We start from the raw sequence: 20,741 nt of genomic DNA on the forward strand, positions 1-20,741 counted from the left end.
CTCACTGTGTCTGGGGAAGAATCTGCATTAATCCATTACTTTAACTGAGACCAGCCACAGAGAGAATGAATTTTCACAAACATAGCAAGCAATTAGCTTCTAGAATAACAGAATCAGTCTGGAAAACACCTGCAAGATCATCAAGTCCAACTTATGACCAAACACCACCTTGTAAGCTAGACCATGGCACTAAGTGCTACATCCAGCCTTTCCTTTAACACCTCCAGGGACACTGACTCCACCACCATGCTGAGCAGGCGTGGTGGTTGTTTGAGCAAGCTTAACACACTCACTCATGACAGCAATCCATTCCAGTGTGTAATCGCCTTTTCTGTGGAGGAATTCCTCCAACTGTCCCACCAAAGCGTGGTGCAGTTTGGGACCGTGTACTGTCGCTTATTGCCTGGGAGAAGAGGCCGATCCCCACCTGGCTCAGCCTCCTTTCAGGTGGTTCCAGAGTGATAAGGCTCTCCAGAGTCTCCTTTTCTCCAGGCTAAACACCCCCAGCTCCCACAGCCGCTCCTCACAGGACTTGTGCTCCAGACCCTTCCCCAGCTCTGTTGCCCTTCTCCGAACACGCTCCAGCCCCACCATGAATTGCGGGGCCCAGAAGTGGCCGCAGCGCTGGAGGTGCGGCCTCACCAGTGCCGCGTACAGGGCTCTGTCACTGCCGTGGTCCTGCTGCTGCTGACAAAAGCCAGGACTCTGAAAGAGCAGAGTTTGGGCAGAGATTTAAGAGCAGTTTGCCAGAGCCAACACGCCAGCAGAAAAAAAACAATAAAGCGTAGAGCGCGGCAGAGCTGGGCGCAGCTCCACCCGCTCGCCCTGAGAGCGCGTCTAAACCGTACCGAAGGCGACCGGGGGCACTCAGCAGCGAGCCCGCAGCCCGGGACTCACCGCCGCCGCACGGACACTTGTCCCAGGGGGTGAAGGTGGTGGTGGTGCCGCTGCCCTCCCGCTCCCCGCCCTGCCGTTACCGCCAGCGCCGCCGCCGCCTCCTCGCAATTTCAAATCTGCCCGCCCGGACGTGGCCCAGAGCGTCACACGGAACTGCGTCACGGCGGGGCCGCGGGCCGGCAGCGCCGCGGGCGGGGACCGGGGGCGGTGGAAACGGAGCGGAGGAGGCTCCCACCCCCGGAAAGGTTCGGGGCAAGGGCTATGGCCGTACGGCGACGTGTTTGTGCCCACGGTGAGTGTCTGACAGGCGCTGCCACGGCGAGCCCCGGGCTTTTCTCCAGCCGCCGAGAGTTTTCCTAGGGAAAAGCCCGAGCTCTCAGTCCCTGTGTGCCCCCGCGGGGACGGGAGTCGGTGCCCGGCCTCAGCAGCGCTGGGGCCGCGGCTGCCCCTGCCCTTGTGCCTGTGTTACTGCTCCTGGGTGCCGTCATAGTGATCTATATTTCCGTACGTATATGTGTATATATATTTGTGTGTGTGTGTAGATACAGTATGTGCACGTATATATAACTATAGTGTGTATATGTGCATATATGTGTGTGTTTATGTGTGTGAAAAACGCATGTTTTATGATTGGCTTTTTGTAAATATTAAAATGAATATTATATGTGTTATGTTAGAAACTTATGATGTATTAATTTTCTTAACACATTTAACTAGTGTGTTAAATGTAGTTTTATGTTATAACAAAATGTTAAAATAGAAACTATGCTATGTAAGATATTTTTTTAAAGAAGGAACTTGTAGCGAGATAGCAGCCACAGGACACCTAAATGTTTCAGAGAAAGTTTCTCCTGATAAGAGAGCAATAAATTCGGTAACTTCTTCCCACCTCACTCAGCCATGAAGACGCCAGTTAGGATTAAGTGGAAGAAGTTGACGATGGCCAGACAGAATCCTGTGTTTGAATGGAGTTTATGTGTCATGTATGAGGTGTATGAATATGCAACAGGTTATTGTTTTTAGGGGTTAATCCTTCATTAACGTGTATCCTTTTTCGGGCTTATGCTGCCCAGGAAAAGGTACCTGGACATCCGTAACTCTTTGTTTCTATTGTCTCATATTGTCCTAATCCAAATTGTCCAAATAATTATTACTCTAATTATATTGCTATTTTTATAACCATTTTTATTACTATTAAAGTTTTAAAATTTTAAAAGCAAGTGATTGGCATTTTTCACATGTGTGAATATATATATAGCGTGTGCATATAAATAGAATATATGTAGTCTATATAGCACGTGTGTAACATATATAGTAAAGACATGTAGTGTAAATGCATGTATATGTGGTGTATATACAGTGTATAGATATATACACATACCATATAGTGTTAGACTTAATTGATGGGTCATAGAGCTGTTTTCTGACTTGTTAAAAAGAGTAAGTGCATACTGTATAAAAGTATAAAGAAGTTGTGTAAAATTTAGTTGCTATAAAAAAAGTAGTGGTATAGGGATGAACATAATGGGAAAAGCAGCTGAAGTCAGGAGTTTCAACAGTGTGCCCTGTGTGGGCATGGAAATGTCTGTGAGAAGGCAGGTGCTAATTTATTAAACAGTGATAATTCTGTAAAGTGAATTCTTATAAAAATTCCCACAGGAGGAGGTTGCTCCAGGAAGGCCAAATGGTTGGTGAAGGCCATGGTTTCAGGGAGCTGATTTTTCGTCCTGAAAAGGGACTTACGATGTCTGTGGTACATCGTCTGACAGTGGGATGGCTTGTGGATCATCTGTCTTTCATCAACCAGTGTGGCTATGAGATCTGTGACTCCTTTGCACACCCTGGTGGCGTCACTCCCAATACTTCTGCCACATCTACCGAAGACTGTCACAGTATTTCTGCTTTTGCTGCCACCCCCCCATCAAGCGACGGTCCTTCTTACTGTCCTGGAAATGCCGTAGAAACAGAAGGTAAAAGAGCAAAAATGAGATACGTGTTTCGGGAGGAGTTCTTTGATATTTCTAAGCCCCATATAGCTGCGGCTCCTGAGGAGCAGCTGTGTCAGGGATGCCCTGAGGTGAGTCTGACAGAAATAAAGGCCAACAGCAGCAGAGAGGAATACCAAGAAGGAGCAAAGAGTGACACTGGAGATTCTCTTGCCACTGCTAGGAAGGTATGTTATCTGTAACACAGTAAATTACAGTAATCCCTTGATAAATAATATACTACTAATACTGTTTTGCATACCTGAGTCTTTTTAGGTAGTGTAGAAGAGTGGGAACTTTCGAGAATATTCCTGGGTCCCTTCTCAGTAATGTGCATTCTGTGTCTCATAAGCAGTGGATTGCTCCTGAAATCCCCTGACACTGGTTGTGGTCAGGTACACAGTCTGAAGCTGTGGTAGCTGTTGAGATTGTGCAGATTAGCAAGTTGGGAGGGACAGCATGAATTTACTTTCAGTGTTGTTTAGTACTGTTCCATATGGACAAAAGAAAATAAGAGTCACTTGTCTAAGCCAATAAATGTAATCATGAAGACATAGTTAATTCTTTTCTCTAATTGGTAAACTGCCCTTGGCAGCTGAAACTTTTAGTATGGGCCCAAAGGAGGCATGAGCACCAACTGTGCACTAGGTGCCTTCAGATCCTAGTGCCATGAATAATTTAAAACAGCTTTAAGCCTATGTACCTTGTGAAAGCCTGCAGCAGGTTAGGTATTTTCGGATCTTTTTGCTTATTTGACTTGTACTTGTGATAGAAAAACAGGAAACTTTCTTCTGCTTTTAGAGTTCATTTGTAATTCAGGTATGTTTGATGTCTTTTCCCCTTTTATTTCATTGTGGAATGATATGGATTTTGTTGTTGGTTTTTGCTAATTCTGCAGAAACGTAAAAGGAAATGTGTGTTCAACCAAGGTGAACTGGATGCTTTGGAATACCATTCAAAGGTAAGTTGGAAAAAATGTATATTTTGCAAGGACTTGCTGCTTGACTTTGGGCGTGTGCCGAGTGGAGGGCGTGGTTGCAAACAAATTCTGGTTTTGTAGCTTGTTCCACTGGTGAAAAGAAGGAAAGGGAAAGGAAGGTCAATCTCTCCAGTCCTCATTTGAATTTGTGCTTACAGCATAGATCTTCTATGTGGATACATGTGAAGTTGCATCTGAGACATTAGGAAGATCTGGAAGCTGCATTCACAAAGTAACTTGGACTGTTAGAGACAACTGAACATTGTGTGGTGATGAGTTGAATATTAGGAATTGGCTGATTTGAAATTGGCAGCATAACCTGTTCTGAAGATCAGCTTTCAGTGTTTCAGGACACTGTGCTGGAGTTACTCAACACTTTGTGACAAATGTGCTTCAAAATATCTTATTCTGCAATTGAAAAAAAAAAAAAATCTTTCTCTAACATTTTATATTGTCCTACTAAAACATTGTGAATGAATTGGAATTGAAGTCTGTATGCCTATGTCAGTTGTGTACTGATGAAGATACAACTGAATTACACTGAAACATAGTAGGAATTGTAGAAATGCAATCTGTAGGTAATGTTTGATGTATTCTTACTGCTTTCCCAAATAGTAATGTGAACCTGAACTAGGAGCTACACTTGCTTTCTTTCCTTTGACAAAGGTTTAATCATACTGGGCTTTTTGTTTAAATCTGTTCTGCTTGAACTACATTTAGATGGCTACGCTTTTTTCTTTTATATGGCAACAGTCTTGTAGTAAACATGTGCCTGTGTAAACTTGCTGATACAGTGTAGAGGTCTTGTGATTATTTTAGTGAATAAGCTGTGCATGTGCAGAATCACCTTAAAGGAGAAAACTTTGAAGTTCAGCATCAACATGAGTATGAAAACACAAAGGCTAAAAAATCATTCAACAATAGAAATAAGGAAAGAAATTAAAAAAAGAAGTTTGATGCCTTGGAGGTTTGTGTAACTTTGGTGATATTTGGTGATATTTGGTGAATATGTGGAAAATACAGAGTTTGGAAAAATCAGTGACTCCAGTTAGCCTCTTGTATCATTCACAGATTAGAAAGTATTGGGTCTTTACTAAATTTGTGTTATTAAAGGTTATACCTCTGCAAGTTAAGCCAGATTATTTTGACACTTATTTATATCTGTAGACTCACCAAAAATAAACCCAAACAACCGCAATTTTTTGTTTTTGCAAGTGAATCTATGAATTTCAGCTGTTGAATCCATTTATGAATTTCAGTCAGTGTCAACATAGGGAACAGTACAAAATATGCTAAACTCCTTCAGCAGCCCTTTGTTAAAACTCCTGTTTTGATTGCTTCATATTCAAGAGACTTTGTCCATCTGCGAGTTAACACATGCATGTAAGAAGGTATAATTTCTGAAGATATGTTTATTAATTCTCTTGAAGCAATATGAGCTTTTCTTATCACAAACCTAGGTACTAAAAATTTATGACTCTGTAGTGTCTGATATCTAGAGTGGCGCTATTAAATTATAAAAAAAAAATCTTTTTCTTCCCCTTCCACTAATCTGGGAATTGTAATAAAGTGCATTTTGTAAAACCCTCTTGTAATCTTGAAGATTCTGTGATCAGAAGCTTTTGAAACCACAGTATAATGGCTTTTTACAGGGGCTTTAATAAAGCCCCTGTAACTGACAATGGACAAATGGATAAACCCACCTCACAGACAATCAAAACTCATAAAGGCTCCATGATTTGGAATAAAATGGGTCTCTAAATTTTGTGAAGGGGAGATGCTGACTCCCCAGTAGGTGCATGACAGTGTAAATACATCCAAGACTCATGTCATCCTGGACTGACTAACAGGCTATTTGACATGTTTGCCACTTAGAAAAGTTGCAAAAATTGAGTTCTGATACTTTAATTTGATTTACTGATGGTACTTCTGTATGACTGTAAAATGCATAAACTGTTGTTTTATGAAGTGAATTGAAATGTGGAAAATGACCGATTTTTAGATCCCAGTATACATTTTAATTAAAAAGATGTTCATGGGCACAGTAACTTGAAATTAAATTAGAATTTTAAATTAAACTTCACATAATTGCTTTGAAATTTGTGTTTGGTTGAAACAATGATATTCCACATCTGTTGTCTGAAATGTTTTATTCAGTAGTTTCTCTCTCCTTCTTTCTCCAGCATTCTAATTATTGTAATTTTACCAAAAAATGAAAACCAACAACAGCGCGGTGTCCTGATTTTGGCTGGGAGTTAGTTTTCTGCTTGGTAGCTGGACAGCTAATGCAGAGTTGATGGAGTGGGAGTGCTGCAAATGAAAAATAAACCTAAGACTTTTAAAAAGCCCCAGAGTTAACATATTGGATGCTAAAGCTAGATCTGTTGCCCAAATGTCTGCACCCAGGTGCAGCTGCTTTGTCCTTTCCAGTCTGATCAGGATAGATCAGAAAACATCAAATATTCTTATTTTGGGTTTAGCATGAGGATAATGTTGACAGCAACAATTCAAACATCAGTGTGTTAAGCCATGCTTACCCTGAATCAAGGAGTTTTCACCTGTGCTGTCAGCAAGCAGGTGCACAAAGGAAGCTGGGAGGAAACATGGCCAGGACAGGTGACCTGAGTTGGCCAGAGGGATATTCCATGGATAGGATCTCATGCTCACTATATAAACGATGGGAGTTGGCCAGGAGCCATGGATTTGCTACTAAGGGGATGGGCTGGACATCAGTCAGTAGGTGGTGGGTGTTCTTACTGTGCGTCAGTTGTTTCTCTTGGGCCATACTTCTCTCTCTCTCCCACTTTTCAATAATTAAAATAATGATAATAATTTTTTAGTTTCAGTTTTTAAGTTGATCTTACAGTAGCCCATGAGGTTTGCTAAAATTTTTCCTTGGATTCTTCTCCCCACCAGGGACTGGGAGGCATGTGGTGTGAGTGAATGGCTGTGTGGTACTTGGTTGCCAGCGGGGGTTAGACCAAGACACACACCTTATTATAATGCCTTTGTAGCTTTTGATCTCAGTAATTGGCAAGGATCCTTTTCCCTGCCTGCAGATTGAAAATGTTTTGATTTCTGTTGCATTCCCTGGTCAAGTAGATACTTGAAAGATCTTTTCCTTTTTCCTTTCGTTCTTTTTTTTTTTTTTTTTTTTTTTGGTCCCCATACAGGTCAGGAAGCTCATTTGGGAAGGGACTTTGGATTTAGTCCAAGAGGGACTCAAAAGTGGTTTTCTTCACCGTACGACTGCAAAACTCAGTTGCAGGAAGAATAATGTTCCTCAGCACATTGTCTGTGGCTTGGCTGAACTGTGTGAAATGGCAAAGCAGTTTCCAGCTGTTAATGAAAGTGACCATCAAGCTGTACATGTGCTAGAGGAGAAAACCTCCAATGCAGAGCAGGACCTGCTTTCATGTGTTATGGAAAACAACTCAAACTGTGCAAAGATAATTGTGTTAATGGGGCAGAAATACTTAGTGCCACCAAGAAGCAGTTTCCTCTTATCTGATATTTCATGTTTACAGCCCCTGCTCAACTGTAAGTATCTTTAGGTGTTTTTCTCCTGCCCAAGAAGGGCAGGTAATGTCAAGAGGACTCAATGAACATATTTTAGCTACAGCATTACACTCATAGCAAATGCTGTTGCAGGCTTTCAAGGTGATATTTCTAACTTTGCACAAATAGGTAAGGACTTTCAAAGGAATGTTGAGTGGCTAGGAAATCATGTTATGAAGGGATTATTTGTCTCCAGGAGGCTCCTTTAAAAGTCTCAGCCAAAATACAGGAGTTTGTGAGTGTGTTCTGAGCCGCTGTCAGCATAGAAGTCATGTAAACGCGTTGAATTGGGATTAGCTGTTCTGCTGGGTTCCTGTCCCACAGGATGAGCCTTTAGCATAGATAGGTCCATGCTGCTGCTGAAGTGGTGGTCTGCTGTCTTGATTTTTAGCTAGATTAGACCAGGGGGGAGGGATGAGATAATGCACCATAAAGCAAATGTTCATTTACAGACTCATCCTGTTCAGTGGCAGGGTCTTTTTAGATTGGAATAAACAGGTCGTGGAACAAAACCCAGTATCCCCCAGGGAAGGTAACAGTTTGAGAGGCTGTTGCACCGAACTGGAGGGCAACATCACTTTAGCAAGACCACCAGTAGCAACCATGATTTGACTTTTCAGCTGCTGTGTTTCACAGCTGAGATTATTGGTTTATGCAAAAATCAGTGACAGGGAAATTAGGGGATTTTAGAATAATCAAGTTCTCTGTAAAAGTAGATCAAAAGCTATCCAAGCCACTGTCCCCAGCCCTAAGCTGACAGCATGCATCAGTCTTCAGTGCCATTCCATTAGCTTTCAAATTGGCCTTCATTATTATTATTACTATTATTTTTATCACTATCAGTCACAGCTAGGGTTTATCAGACAGTCTTATAGGAAAGATGTTGCCTGTGAGCAAGAGCTGGGCATTACTGCGCTTCCCTCTAATCGGTAATTTTAGATTTTTTAATTGCACATGAGAAGAGAGGAAGCATATGTAATTTAGATGTTACGATTTTTTAAATTTTGTTTTTTATTGAGAAGATATTCAGGAGGTAGAATCTTACTATCTAAATAGTAATTTTGCATTTGAAGTCCAAAATCTAGCTTGGAAGCTGTTTTCATCTGTAGGAAAGAAAGAAGATTATTATCATTCTGCTACCACTCTCCACACTGGAGCATGTAAGATTCTCCAAGGAGTTACAGAGCAGTCCAAGAAATCTGAGCGAGTGCTTTTGAAATAAACAACAGTGAATGTTAACATAATGCCCTGACTGTAGACTTTTTTCCTGAGTAAATCTGCTGTCCCTTTTAATTATTATCTTTCTTCTTCCCTTTCACCTGCCAAAAGAGAAGTAATTCTTGCTGGTCAGTCCACTGAGGATAACACCTCCAGTGTTAAATGAATAATATGTAGTAATCACATTTCATGAACATCAGATACTAAGCTGTTGTTTTTACTGTCAGACTAAATGAAAGAACAAAAATGTTCTCTGGAGAAATAAAATTGGGGAGTTCTGTTTTTTCATGGATTTGTTCTGTATTTTTTATCCTCCAGCTAAAGTAAACTCAGCTTCTCCCATGAAAACTCTTTCGGTTCTTTTACTCTTCATTGATTCCCATTTCATACACTATCTGTCTCTCTTTTCCTCCAGTAGTGCAAAACAGTTTTCTAGGGCTGGCTTGAAGCTCTGCATGTCCCTGTTGGCCTGATAAAAGATCAAACAGGACAGGAATCTTGCATTCAGGGCTGTAGCTTTTCACTCAGCTGGGTGCCTTATTGCATAGCTTCTGTTGGGAAACTTTGAAAAATTTTTATTTTTGAGACTTGCACTCTGCTAGCTTTTTTTTCCTGAAAGTCCTAAAGATCCTCAAAATTTCTTAGAGGGATCTGACACAGACCACATGAAAGTCCTTTCCTTAGGTAATCAGCCTAAAAATATTGAATTTTCTGGATATGATTATCTGAATTAGAACAGGCATGTCAAAAGTCTTTTAACTTCTTATTTGGAAAGAACAGAAGAAATTTGCAGTTTTGCTATATATCTGTTTTAACTCATAGATATTTTTAAAGCTACTTTACTGATTTAGCTTTTTTTTTCATTAATTTTACTTGCCAGACAAGAAAAAATTTGATGTAATTGTGATCGATCCACCATGGGAGAACAAGTCTGTTAAAAGGAGTAACAGGTATGTTTTATAGTAAAATCAAACAAACTTTGTCATGGTAGCTTACAAAGGGTAATTAACATTTTAATATATTGATCCAATCTACAACCAGTATAACTGTGAGACTGTAGCTCAAACTTGTGAATATTTTCACACTTCAAATCTATGGACTGTCTTAGGTATTTCACTGAAATGCGTTGGATACTTGGCATAGAAGATATTTGCAAGAGCAGATCTTAAATTATGCTGAGAGAATGTTAGCCCTTTACAAAGAAAGTATGGATTCAGCTGTTCTGTAGGGCCCAGACCATGCACATATTAGTTTGTAATTAATAGGGTTACTTCAGTGGACATAAAACTAGATAAATATGTAAGTATTTCCAGGACTGAAATCTTCCTCAGGAGTTTGAGTGCGTTTTTATTTAATTTGAGGTGTAACTCAAGCTTCAGTCTAATGTTCAGAAGAACATGATAATGCAGCAGTGAAATCCTCTAGTGCAATAAGAACTCTGAGTACTGTAGTTTATGAAGTTATTAACTTAAATTTTTATAGGCTTCCTCCACTGCTGAGTAACATCATATTTATGCTAGTGGAGTCCTCTTGATTACCATAGAATTGTATCTCTTTGAAAGAAGGGTAGACAGGAAATATGGTCTTACAGCTTTGTAGAATAAAGTTTGCTGTGGCTTTTGATGCTTGTTATGAAGACATAAGTTGAAGATATAGAGACTAATGTGTAGGCTTTCTTTTGAAAGCCCTTCAGAAACCTCTATAAATTCTCATTCAAATGAGACATTTCTCATTCAGAAGTGTCTTTCTTGAGTATATAAGGTACTCAGAGAATAATTGTAGTTACGAGCATAAGTTAGTCACCAAGATCCTTTCTCCCTTATATAATAAAGGGAGAGAGTGGAGAAGCTATCGCTGCTCATAATTATCTTGTTGGCAGCTAATCATTGTGAAGCATTTCTCATCTAGGTGAACATTTTCTCCTCTAGACAGTCCAGGAGGTATTTGGATTTTATCCTTGTTCACTGTTTCTCACTGTAGCATTGTGTAGGGTCCTGGCTACCTGCATGGTGGCTGCCAATTTTCATTAGGCAGTGTGCCAATATTTTTGGTGCTGCAATGTGTAGGTTCCGCGAGCTGCAGTCTGTTGATAGCGTAGAATTGCATCATGAAAAAAAATGGTAGAACAGGACAGGATCTGGAAAGCATCCTGGATTCACCAGTGTAGCATTCAATTAGCTCAGAAAAGTGCAGAAGGGTTTGGATAACGTAGAAAAATTCTACCATGGCTGATAATTTAAAAAAATGAACAACTTGTGAAAATAATTGGAGAAGTTATTATCTCTAATGACCTCTTCTCTTGCCATTCAAATTAGTGTGACTCATTTGTCATTTTCATTCAGAAGAGAGTTTATTATGAGAAGTGAATAGCGTTACATTGCCTAAGAAGCTGTTCAATAAATAGCTTTGTTCTGGCACAAAGATGAGAATATTGAGTTACATCTGATAGTTCTTAAATGAAAAGAAACATGGGCTCCTAAACTTCAGAGCCACAACTAATAGTGCTTTATTTCAAGGCATAGTGGAAGTACATAGTTCAAGGTTCTGCTCAGTAAAACTTATGTACATACACTAATGATTTTATATCAGATCTCTCAGAATTGTCCACTGGGTGTCAGTCTTGAACTATTTTTATGACTTAGATTGTCAGGAGATAATTCTTCAAGTGACTGGTCTGTGTAATTTTTTTATCCATTTGTTTTGCTCTGCAATTTTTATGGTTGGTATATGCTAATTTGCTTTCTCACTTTATTGGCATAGGTACAGCTACTTGTCTTCATGGCAAATAAAGCAGATTCCAGTACCAACACTAGCTGCTCCAAATTGTCTTGTAGTGATGTGGGTGACTAACAGACAGAAGCACTTACGTTTTGTTAAGGATGAACTTTTTCCTCACTGGTCGGTGAAAACACTTGCTGAGTGGCACTGGGTAAAAGTAAGTTCTTAATTTATTTTGTTACTTTCTTGGAGACTGAGAAAACTTGCACTATGACACATTGTGTTCTTCTAATTTGTGTATTTACTGCCATTTGCTTTGGTATTTGAAAGCTGTGATATCATCATTTCCTTCTTTTTATAAAGGAAGAGGTCTTGGAAAAATATGGGATATTAAAATTTTCTACTGTGTATTTTTAACTCTCTTGTGTCAGATTACTACAGCTGGAGAATTTGTGTTGCCTTTGGATTCTTTGCACAAAAAACCCTATGAAGTTCTCGTACTGGGGAGAGTTCAAGGAGATGTAAAGGAAGATTTAAGGTATGTCAGGATATTTATGGTAAATGTCTTTTTTTTTTTTTGGCAGCTGCTAGGATTCCCTTTGTATGTATCACTTACCCATAATACAGTATAATGTCCCAAAATCTCTTGGCTGATTGTGGACCTAAAGATAGCCTTATTAGCTTTGGAGTAAGGGAGTGCCTTAGTGAGACTAAAGAATGGAACCCCCATCTGTTCCTGCATCTGCTGTCTTGGGAAACTCTTGGACAAAAGCCTTGTGGACAGGGCTTCCTTTGCTGACAGGTTCTCTTGGACCACGAGCCCTTGGCACAGGCTGATGCTGTTTTGGGGATGCTGCTGTTGTTCCGTACATGACGTGGTACAGGACTGCATTGTTTGTTCTCAGTGGCTCTACATGGCTATTGTAAACCATGTTTTGGCCAAAGCCCCAATGATTTCATAAACTCATTTTATATATTATGTCTGAGCAGCATTTAACTTTCCTTGGACTTCCCTGAAGTTTGTGAATGAGCATTCTGTGTGTTATCTCCCATCTGAAATCACTCTGCAAGAGCTGTAGCATCACATTGGGTAACATTCATTCTCATGTTTCTTTTCTTTTCTGATTTATATGACAGGAAATCTGAAAGTATTCTTCCAATTCCCGAGCATCAGTTAATTGTCAGCATACCCTGCAGTCTGCATTCACATAAACCTCCTCTTGCTGGTATGTTTTGGTTTTTATGCCTAATGTTTCTGTAGCACAGTGGTCTTGAATGCCTCATTATGGGGTGTATCTAGAAATGCCTTAATTTCCCATCTGTCAAGCAATTTTACTCAACAGAACTTGTGGTTCCTCTAAAAGTGTTCTGAAGCACCTCAGTCTCGGTCTCAGAAAATTAATGTGAAAACCAGAACTTCAAGTAGTATATGAACATTTTGGGTAGACATAGAAAAAATGTTGCCTTTTTCAAAATTTATCTTTTAAATGCTGCAAAAACAGTTTTGCAGATACTTCATATATGACGTTGTGACAAATGACCTAAAGCACCTTGTGAGGGAGAGAACTTTGGGAATACATAAAATAGGAAAGCAGAAATCTCTTTCATTATTATGTCATCCTGAAATAAATGTTTATATATATACATGAATTGATTACATGCCTTTGATTATATTGATTTTGATTATATGCAAGCAGTAAAATTATGCCTTTAAATCCAAAAACTTAACTGTTTTAAGATTGCTAATAAGAAGCAAAAAATAAGGCATGCCCTGCTTGTTTCTGAGGAGTTATATTTCACTCACTGAAGTTGTATTTCACTCACTGAAACTGCTGCAGTAATTCCAGCCAGCCAGTTAGCGTGGGTATAAATTCAGCTTTTTAGAGCTAGTCCAAAGAATTGTTCTGAAGCACTTCTACTAGTTTTGTCAATAGAAAGTGGTATTTCTTTCATCATTACAGCACCTTAGAACTTTACAAGGCTGTGGTAAGAAATATAATTAATACCTCTCACAAAATCGATTTCATCCTCCACTAAGGGGGAAGCTTGCAGTGAGTCTGCAAATATTCCAGGTGTTTTGTATTCACATCAGAAAAGGCAGGTAGAAGAAATGTTTAGTGGTCTTGGAGAGGAGAGGTGTCATGCTTTGCTTCACTGATATGCTTTCCTTTTTCTCTTCCCAAGGGGTAGAACTGCTTTTGATCTGAGCAATTGTTGTACCTCCAGGGATGCTCTAAAATCTGTGTTTGGGGGATTGCATTTATTAAATTACCATATATATATATATACATACACACCTGTTAAAAAACTAGTAGAAAGGACATAATTTGGTTAGCTAAAAATAGAAGAAAAAAGTGCCATCCTGAAGCCACATCTTCAAGAATTAGGGCTACAGCAGGGGGTATATGTATTGATTTAAGCTAATGAACAGTGGGGTGGTTATTTTGAGGCTGTCACCTGGGGTCTCTTTAGCAAGCCAATACTTATCAGCAAACTTGGACACAAACAGGAAACTTGTGAGGCATCCAAGGGTGCAAACCAGCAGTTTGGATGTATTATGGAAAATTTTAGTGCAACAGTGGTCCTCGGAACAATTATTTTGTAGGGCAGAATCTAGAAACCATATTGGAGAATATGTTATAAATTATAACCCTGAGTGGAATTTGTAGGAAACTGTCCTTCCTAATTTCTTGTGTGTATTCCTTGAGTCTTCAGTTGAGTAATGGGATTTGATAACATTGTGTAGCATTTCTATTTCTCTTTGAAAAAATGAACTTGCTTGGAGCAATATGAATGATTTAAAAAGTTTTTGTGAAAATCCACGTATATCCTACAGGTTTTTTTGGCAGGTCTGTGCAGAATATGGTTATGTAATGAAAAGGTAGACAGTAAAGCAAAAGCTGATTGCTGATGCTTTGACTTCTGTGCTGTACAAGGTGTCGCTTTAATGACCAGGCAATGATCTTAAGCAGCCAGTAGAGAGCAGCTGAGGTACATGCTAGAGGGGTTCAGAAGAAATTTGAACAGAAGCAGATATTTGGCAAGGGGGGAGAAGGACACTTGATGAGTCACACACATTCTTTATGCTTTGTTTAAGTAGTAACAAAGCCAAAAATATTAGTATTTACTGATGCTGTCTGGCACTTTGTTTCTTATTACAACAATAAAGGTTGTATGTTGATACATATGTAGCCACTTAATGACTGATTATAAGAGTTTATCTCTCTGGGGGAAGAGAAAGATGTAAATTAAAGTAAGCCATCAAAAAGAGATGTTTGTGTTCCTACAGTGCATTTAACCATGAAATTGCAACTGTAGGGGTTTTTGGTGATGCATGTGTTGTGTTCAATGCTTAGAGCTCTAATATGTAATTGTAAATGTACTTAAGCTGCTTTATGCAAATGTGTTGAAATCAAATTTTATTACTCCAGGTTTTGATTCAAATAACAGCAGGTTTTCTTCCTAATTCAATTCAATGATGTTCTTAGAGAGCACAAAAGATACTCTGTTACAGATATATATGAAGTTCTACATAACTTCACATCACCTTTTTTCCTTTTCCTGTATTATAAATTATTCTTGTTACAGCCATTACTCTTCCAGTTTTTAAGTATATGCATTTATTGTCAGAAAATAATGCTGTTGTCTAGGAGTTTGCCTAAAAGCAGTGGAATTAATTCTTGGCTATGTTCTAACCAATTTGCATATATTCAGCAGAACTGTGCAATGAGGAGTCATGGGAAGTCCCTCCTCCTGTAGCAATGATGGTTTATTAGGCCATGTTATAAAGGTTTGCTTGGAACTAAAAGAAGTAAATGCCTTTTGTTTCCTTATGGGCCTTGTGAGCCCTTGCTGTAAGACTAATTGATTGTTGCATCAGCATCTAGCTTTAACTTGAAGTTCAGGAAAGACACAGTGCTGTAAAGCCATCTTTGAGCTGGATTTCAGATCGTTTTCTGGTCCAGGGTTTAGACAAATTGGGCAATAAGGACCTCTAAGTTGCAAACTCTTTTGAAGGGTTATTTTAAACTGAGATAACTTGTGCTTTGTGCTTTGCATGGCTCACTGATCAGGCAGTGAAAAAGAAGACAGTTATTTTCACTTTATATATCCAATTTGTCAATGCAGAACCTGCTTTTTAAGCAGTGGAAGTTCAAAAAATGTCGCTTGTTTCAAAGATAATTCTTTAGCTCATTTAAACATTTTTAGGAGCATGCATCTTCAATACGTGTCTGGGACTAGGAGTATGCAGCTGTGTCAAGTCTCCTGCCTGGACACTGGATTGTGCTTCAGAATGAAATGGGTTTTCTGGAGCTGTTGTGTCTGCCAGCTGGCTTTGTGCTTGCTTCACGTGTCCTAGGGCATTAGGTGCTCAAGTATAAGTATCTGAGTTGCTGTCTTGGTGTTTGTGACACCTGCAGGTGATAAAGAACAGGCTGTTTATCATCTATTTAACCTGTTTCCTGTCAGTGGTATCTGTAAGTGGATAGAAGTAATTGTGTTCTGGGTTTTGTTTTTCAATCTATTCCTGTGGTAGAAAAACTCAATACTTAATTTTTCTACTGATGGAACTCCTCTAAGCTGTTTTCAGAGGAAAAAAACCCAAGGGTTTGCTTGAGGGTTGCAGATCAGATCCATGTGTGTTAAGATAGCCTACTGGTGATAGAAAGGTCTAACAAAGAAGACATAATTTGTGACTTGAACACTGATTTTTCCTATTTGAAGGAAACCAATGTAATGAGATTTTAAGCCAACAAAATTCAGCTCTTTTGATATGGTAATTTTGTTGCAGTGCAAGTTACTGCCTGATGTGATTATGTAAATGCCTACAACCTAGCAATGAAGAATCATACTATAATGTGATCTCAAATTATATGTAATATGTCTGTTTTTTTTAAAAAGCCCTCAAAGTTTAAAAAGATGCTGTCTCTGCCAGAAGGAGAAGGGAGATTCCTGCAACTTCCTTTTTAAATTCTAGAACCAAATTGATAGAAAGACTGGCACACTTTTCCTGCTTCTGCTGAACTGATCGGTTTCTTGGTTATCCCTTTTTTGCTTTCTGAACCAGTGTGTGAGATTGGTTGAAGTGTGCTTTTCAGATTTGTTCTTTTAGGCATGGAAGTTTTTGGTGTCTATTAAAACAGCTTTGGATTACTGAACCTAATGCTATGATGATTATTTTTAACTTACGAATTTTAAGATCTACCACCTCTCTGGGCAATCTGTTCAGTGTTTCAGCACCCTCATTGTAAACAATTGTTTCCTTATATCTAGTCTGAATTGATCCTATTTTAGTTTAAAACCTTTATCCCCTGTCCTATTGGTGCAGGCCCTGCTAAAATAGGCTTGTTGCCTTCTTTCTTACAGGCCCCATTTAAGCATTGAAAAGCCACAATAAGGTCTCCCTGGAGCCTTCTCATCTTCAAGATAAACAACCCCAACTCTCAGCTTGTCCTCCTAGGAGAGGTGCTTTGGCCCTCTGATCAAATTGTCAGCAAATTAAGCACAAGAAATTCTTATCTTAATGGAGCTGTGAAAAGAACAATAAATTTTACCACTTTTTTATTATGATGTGTTTGCAAAATGATATTAAGCAACTGCTCATAAGTGGTGTCTAATTAGATGAAACACCCACGACACCAAACAGTGTGTGAGTTTTCTGTCAGAATGTACATTTTCCTCTAAACTTCCCAGATTCTTCTCTGTAAATGCTAGATTTGTTTAAACATTTTATCTGGCCTCTAAAAGAAGCAGGTTTTTGGAATAAGATTCCTTCTGGTAGCAGTATTTTTTAGATTAAAAGCTGCCTTGATGATAACCCATCTGAGGCATTCATGTGACATTTGTTAAAGATTGGGAGAAGGCGAATAGATTTTTACACCATGCCAAAATACAATAAAGCCTGGAAACACCCATTAAAAATATTTACAGAAAAGTTTTTAATATACTGGAGCTTTGGAAGAGGTGATCACGCAGGGTAGGAAATGCATCTTGGGTTGGTTAACACTAGAAAGTGAAGTGGGTGCTCATCTTTCTGTAGCAGGAGCAATCCATGACCTGATCAGCTGGAGTCTCACATGGGGTATCTGTGACTGGCAAACTTGATGCAAAAAGTCAGTACTTGGATTGCACCAAGAAAAAAAAGAAAAAACATTTCCTCTCATACTTCGGTGTATGTTGCCTGGATGTGTTTTTGCTTTCTGCAGTGATCATATCTGAAGAGACTGAGTGAAGGAGCAAAATGTTGGCCTTATGAGTTGTATTTTTAAGTGACAGAGATTCAGAAATCACTAGCAGATCTGATCTAAAAATGACCAAAGTATCCTTTGGAGAGGGATATGTTTCTGTAATTTTTCCTCTTTTATCTTCAGCAGCAAAACAAAAAACTTAACGTTCAATTTTTAGTATAGATAATTTTTTCAGTTTTTCTGCCTTCTCTATGGTGGGTGCTCCTTAACCCTTTGCTTTTCTCATGTTTTTGTACACAATGTCTTTGTAGCCATTTCATGAAGCCTAGTTAAGGAGTTGCTAAAACCAGCCACAGACTAAATGGCTCTATATGACAAGTAACACATTTAACAATAAACTCTTGGCAATAATACTTTTCAAGCAAGATGCAAGATCTTTTTCTATCACTCCAAGAATGCCAGTCATGATCAGTGACACAGTTGATGTTAATGACAGGCATCTTTATATTTGGATTTAGGCAGCAAAAATGCCTAACTTAAAAGAAATTTGAGATTTATGTTACTGAATAGGAGTAACAGTTATAGAAATATCTCTTCAGCTGCCAGGTTGATATTGGGGAAAAAAATAGTTCCTGCATTTTTATAGCTCTTTTAGTGCTATACTTATTTAACTGGTATTACTTTTAACAGTTGTCATTACAAAAATACTTTCATCCCCTTTAAGGTACAGAGGAAAAGAGAGTGTGCTCTTAATTAAGGAAAGGGTTATGTATTTATTTATTTATATATATAAGTATTGCCCCCATGTTATTGAAGCTAAGTGAGGTTTTAGGAGGTGTTTGGTTGATATTAGTAAAAAAAATGCAGAATTCATCTATGTAGAGGCTGAACTAAATCCTCCTTCCCTTTCTCTAAATGAAAACCAATAAATCAAGGCTATTGAAGGCCTTGACAGTATTTTTCAGAATCTCAAGGGCATTTATTTAAGATTACTTTCTCACTATAAATAGTCCAGCTGTTTGATGAAACCTCTGAAATTAATTTGCTGTCTCTCCCTTTTTTAATGAAACATTCATTTTTTCGTCTGCCAGCATCACAGGGGAGGTTTTACTTTTTTGCTATTGTTTGTACCATTGTCACTGTTGTTCTCTTTTTTTTTTTTTTTCTCTTGCACAGCAGTTCTGGCAGAGTTTATCAAGCCAGATGTGGAATGCTTGGAGTTGTTTGCTCGCAATCTACAGCCTGGTTGGACCAGCTGGGGAAATGAGGTCTTGAAGTTTCAGCACATTGATTATTTCACTCTTCTGCAGAATGAAAACTGAGCTGGGTCTTAGACATCTTACCCTCTGAAATTCCACATCTTCCCAGGGGACTCTTGAACTTAGCTTTATTGCTGATGGTGCACCTAAAGGTAACAGGAATAAAACCAATTGCATTTTGGTTAGAATTCTTTAAGTGACAAGATACCTGTTTAATGCTATCTCCCCTCTGTGCAAGGTGGTCCCTTATATTGATGATCTGAACATATTTAGATACTGATGTTGTTACCAAAAATCAGTGAAGATAAAACTCCTTAATAGCAGTGTAGCATTAAGAAGCAGGCATTCTTTATCTGGCCAGGTACATGAGGGAGTATCCTCTCTGAAATATTGTGTATGTTGATTATAGAGAAAGCTCCTGTTTATATTCTGTATTTTACATACATATGCATTGACATTGATAGTACTAATTTCCCCAAAATCATTAACATATGTTCCCTCTGCTTTGCACACATGTTCTTCTGTACCAGGGGTTTCTTTGGTGATTCCTGGTGGTCAGCCACCCCAAAATCATATTTGACCATACAGTGAACTGGTAAAAAGTTGGCATAACTGGGCTAGTTACTCTGCAGTTTTCCTTCTTGGTCAATGTTTAACATGACCCTAGAGAATTAGCATGTTATGGTTCTATAGGCTTTTGGTTTTTGAAGAATAATCATATTAACCCATCAGGTTAATATGGTGGGTTAAAACAATAATTTTTCATCTGCCAACAATGTTAGAGTGTAAGTTCATCCCTGTTCTTTTTAAAACCTCAAGAAAAGAAAGATATTTTAAAGTAATTTCACTGCAGCTATCAAATCTGAGCTGATAGCACATTGCTACTGCTGTACTGTAGCTTGTGCTATTTTTAAAGAATTATAATAAAGAATTGTATTGTTTTTCAAGAGTCAATGGAAGTAAAAAATTCTGAATGATGCCTGTTTTCTTAAAGTTTTTTTTGCAAAACAATGGATTTTGAACTAAAATAGTTATGAAGGCAGTGTATCTTGCTACATATTTGTATGTATCTGTCTGCCTCAGAGAAAATAAAAGGAGCAGTGCTTATATTGGCTTATGAATTTTTAACTGACCATATTCTATGTAAAATGATACTTTTAAAACAATTGATAATTCTGTCTTTGTGTATATGGTGTTAATTTTTTGACTACATTGTAAATGATCAGTTTCAACATCTTAAAAATTCTGAAATTTTAACAGATTATATGTATTTTTTAAAAGATTTTTTCCTTATGTTCTGGAACATTATAAAGCCATGCTAGTGAGCTGTATTTTTCAGCTAACAAAAAATGATCCCTTTAAAAAAATATTAAAGAATTGTACACTTTATGTATCATTTGTTGTGCTTAGATTTACTTTGAAAAATATAAAGAAAATGTAATGAGGCCTCTGCTACTTACTCATTTATAGCAGTAGAGGCAGAGGTGCTGGACAAACTGATTTTCCTGATGGCAGGTTCTTGAGTTCTGACTGTTTGTAATGAAGAACAAAATACATTGCCTAATTTATTTTCCTTCATTTTCCCTCTTGATAGCCTGGTGAGCTGTGAAGATTTTTTTAAGTTTAACTTCAAAATGTTAGCAGAGTATTTTTTGATAATTTTGTAATAAAGATGAAAATGAAAACTTGTGCCTTATTTCCAGTTTCTATATTACTGTTCAATTCCATGTTTTGCCTATTGGAGCAGTGGAGTTAATAAAGCAAGGAAAATGCTTTTTTCTCCCTCCCCCAACAGTTAAACATATACTCAAAATAAGTAAATAACGTAATAGTGGAAGTAGTTTCCCAGGGAAACGTTTCTTGCTGCATGTTTTTATTTAGTCTGCCTTTTAAACTGTCAGTATATAAGCAATCTTACCTACAGCTACAAGGGATAGAT

General features: G+C 38.4%; 1 protein-coding gene across 2 annotated transcripts; it reads left to right on the plus strand.

Annotated features, from left to right (window-relative positions):
* The first annotated feature begins 1,098 nt into the window (after window positions 1-1,098).
* On the plus strand, window positions 1,099-20,498 carry METTL4 (methyltransferase 4, N6-adenosine). 2 transcript variants are annotated; one of them, XM_036378625.2, is made up of 9 exons: window positions 1,099-1,189; window positions 2,557-3,070; window positions 3,781-3,843; window positions 7,035-7,401; window positions 9,518-9,587; window positions 11,398-11,572; window positions 11,787-11,893; window positions 12,493-12,581; window positions 18,720-20,498. In XM_036378625.2, exons 2-9 carry the CDS (start codon window positions 2,582-2,584, stop codon window positions 18,863-18,865), a joined length of 1,506 nt encoding a protein of 501 aa, XP_036234518.1. In that variant the 5' UTR covers window positions 1,099-1,189; window positions 2,557-2,581; the 3' UTR covers window positions 18,866-20,498. The 2 variants fall into 2 exon arrangements, with proteins under 2 accessions (XP_036234518.1, XP_036234519.1); XM_036378626.2 differs by having other exon boundaries at window positions 18,723-20,498.
* Window positions 20,499-20,741: the final 243 nt, after the last annotated feature.

This window comes from Molothrus ater, chromosome 1, assembly GCF_012460135.2.
Source record: "Molothrus ater isolate BHLD 08-10-18 breed brown headed cowbird chromosome 1, BPBGC_Mater_1.1, whole genome shotgun sequence".
Taxonomy (NCBI): Eukaryota; Metazoa; Chordata; class Aves; order Passeriformes; family Icteridae; genus Molothrus; species Molothrus ater.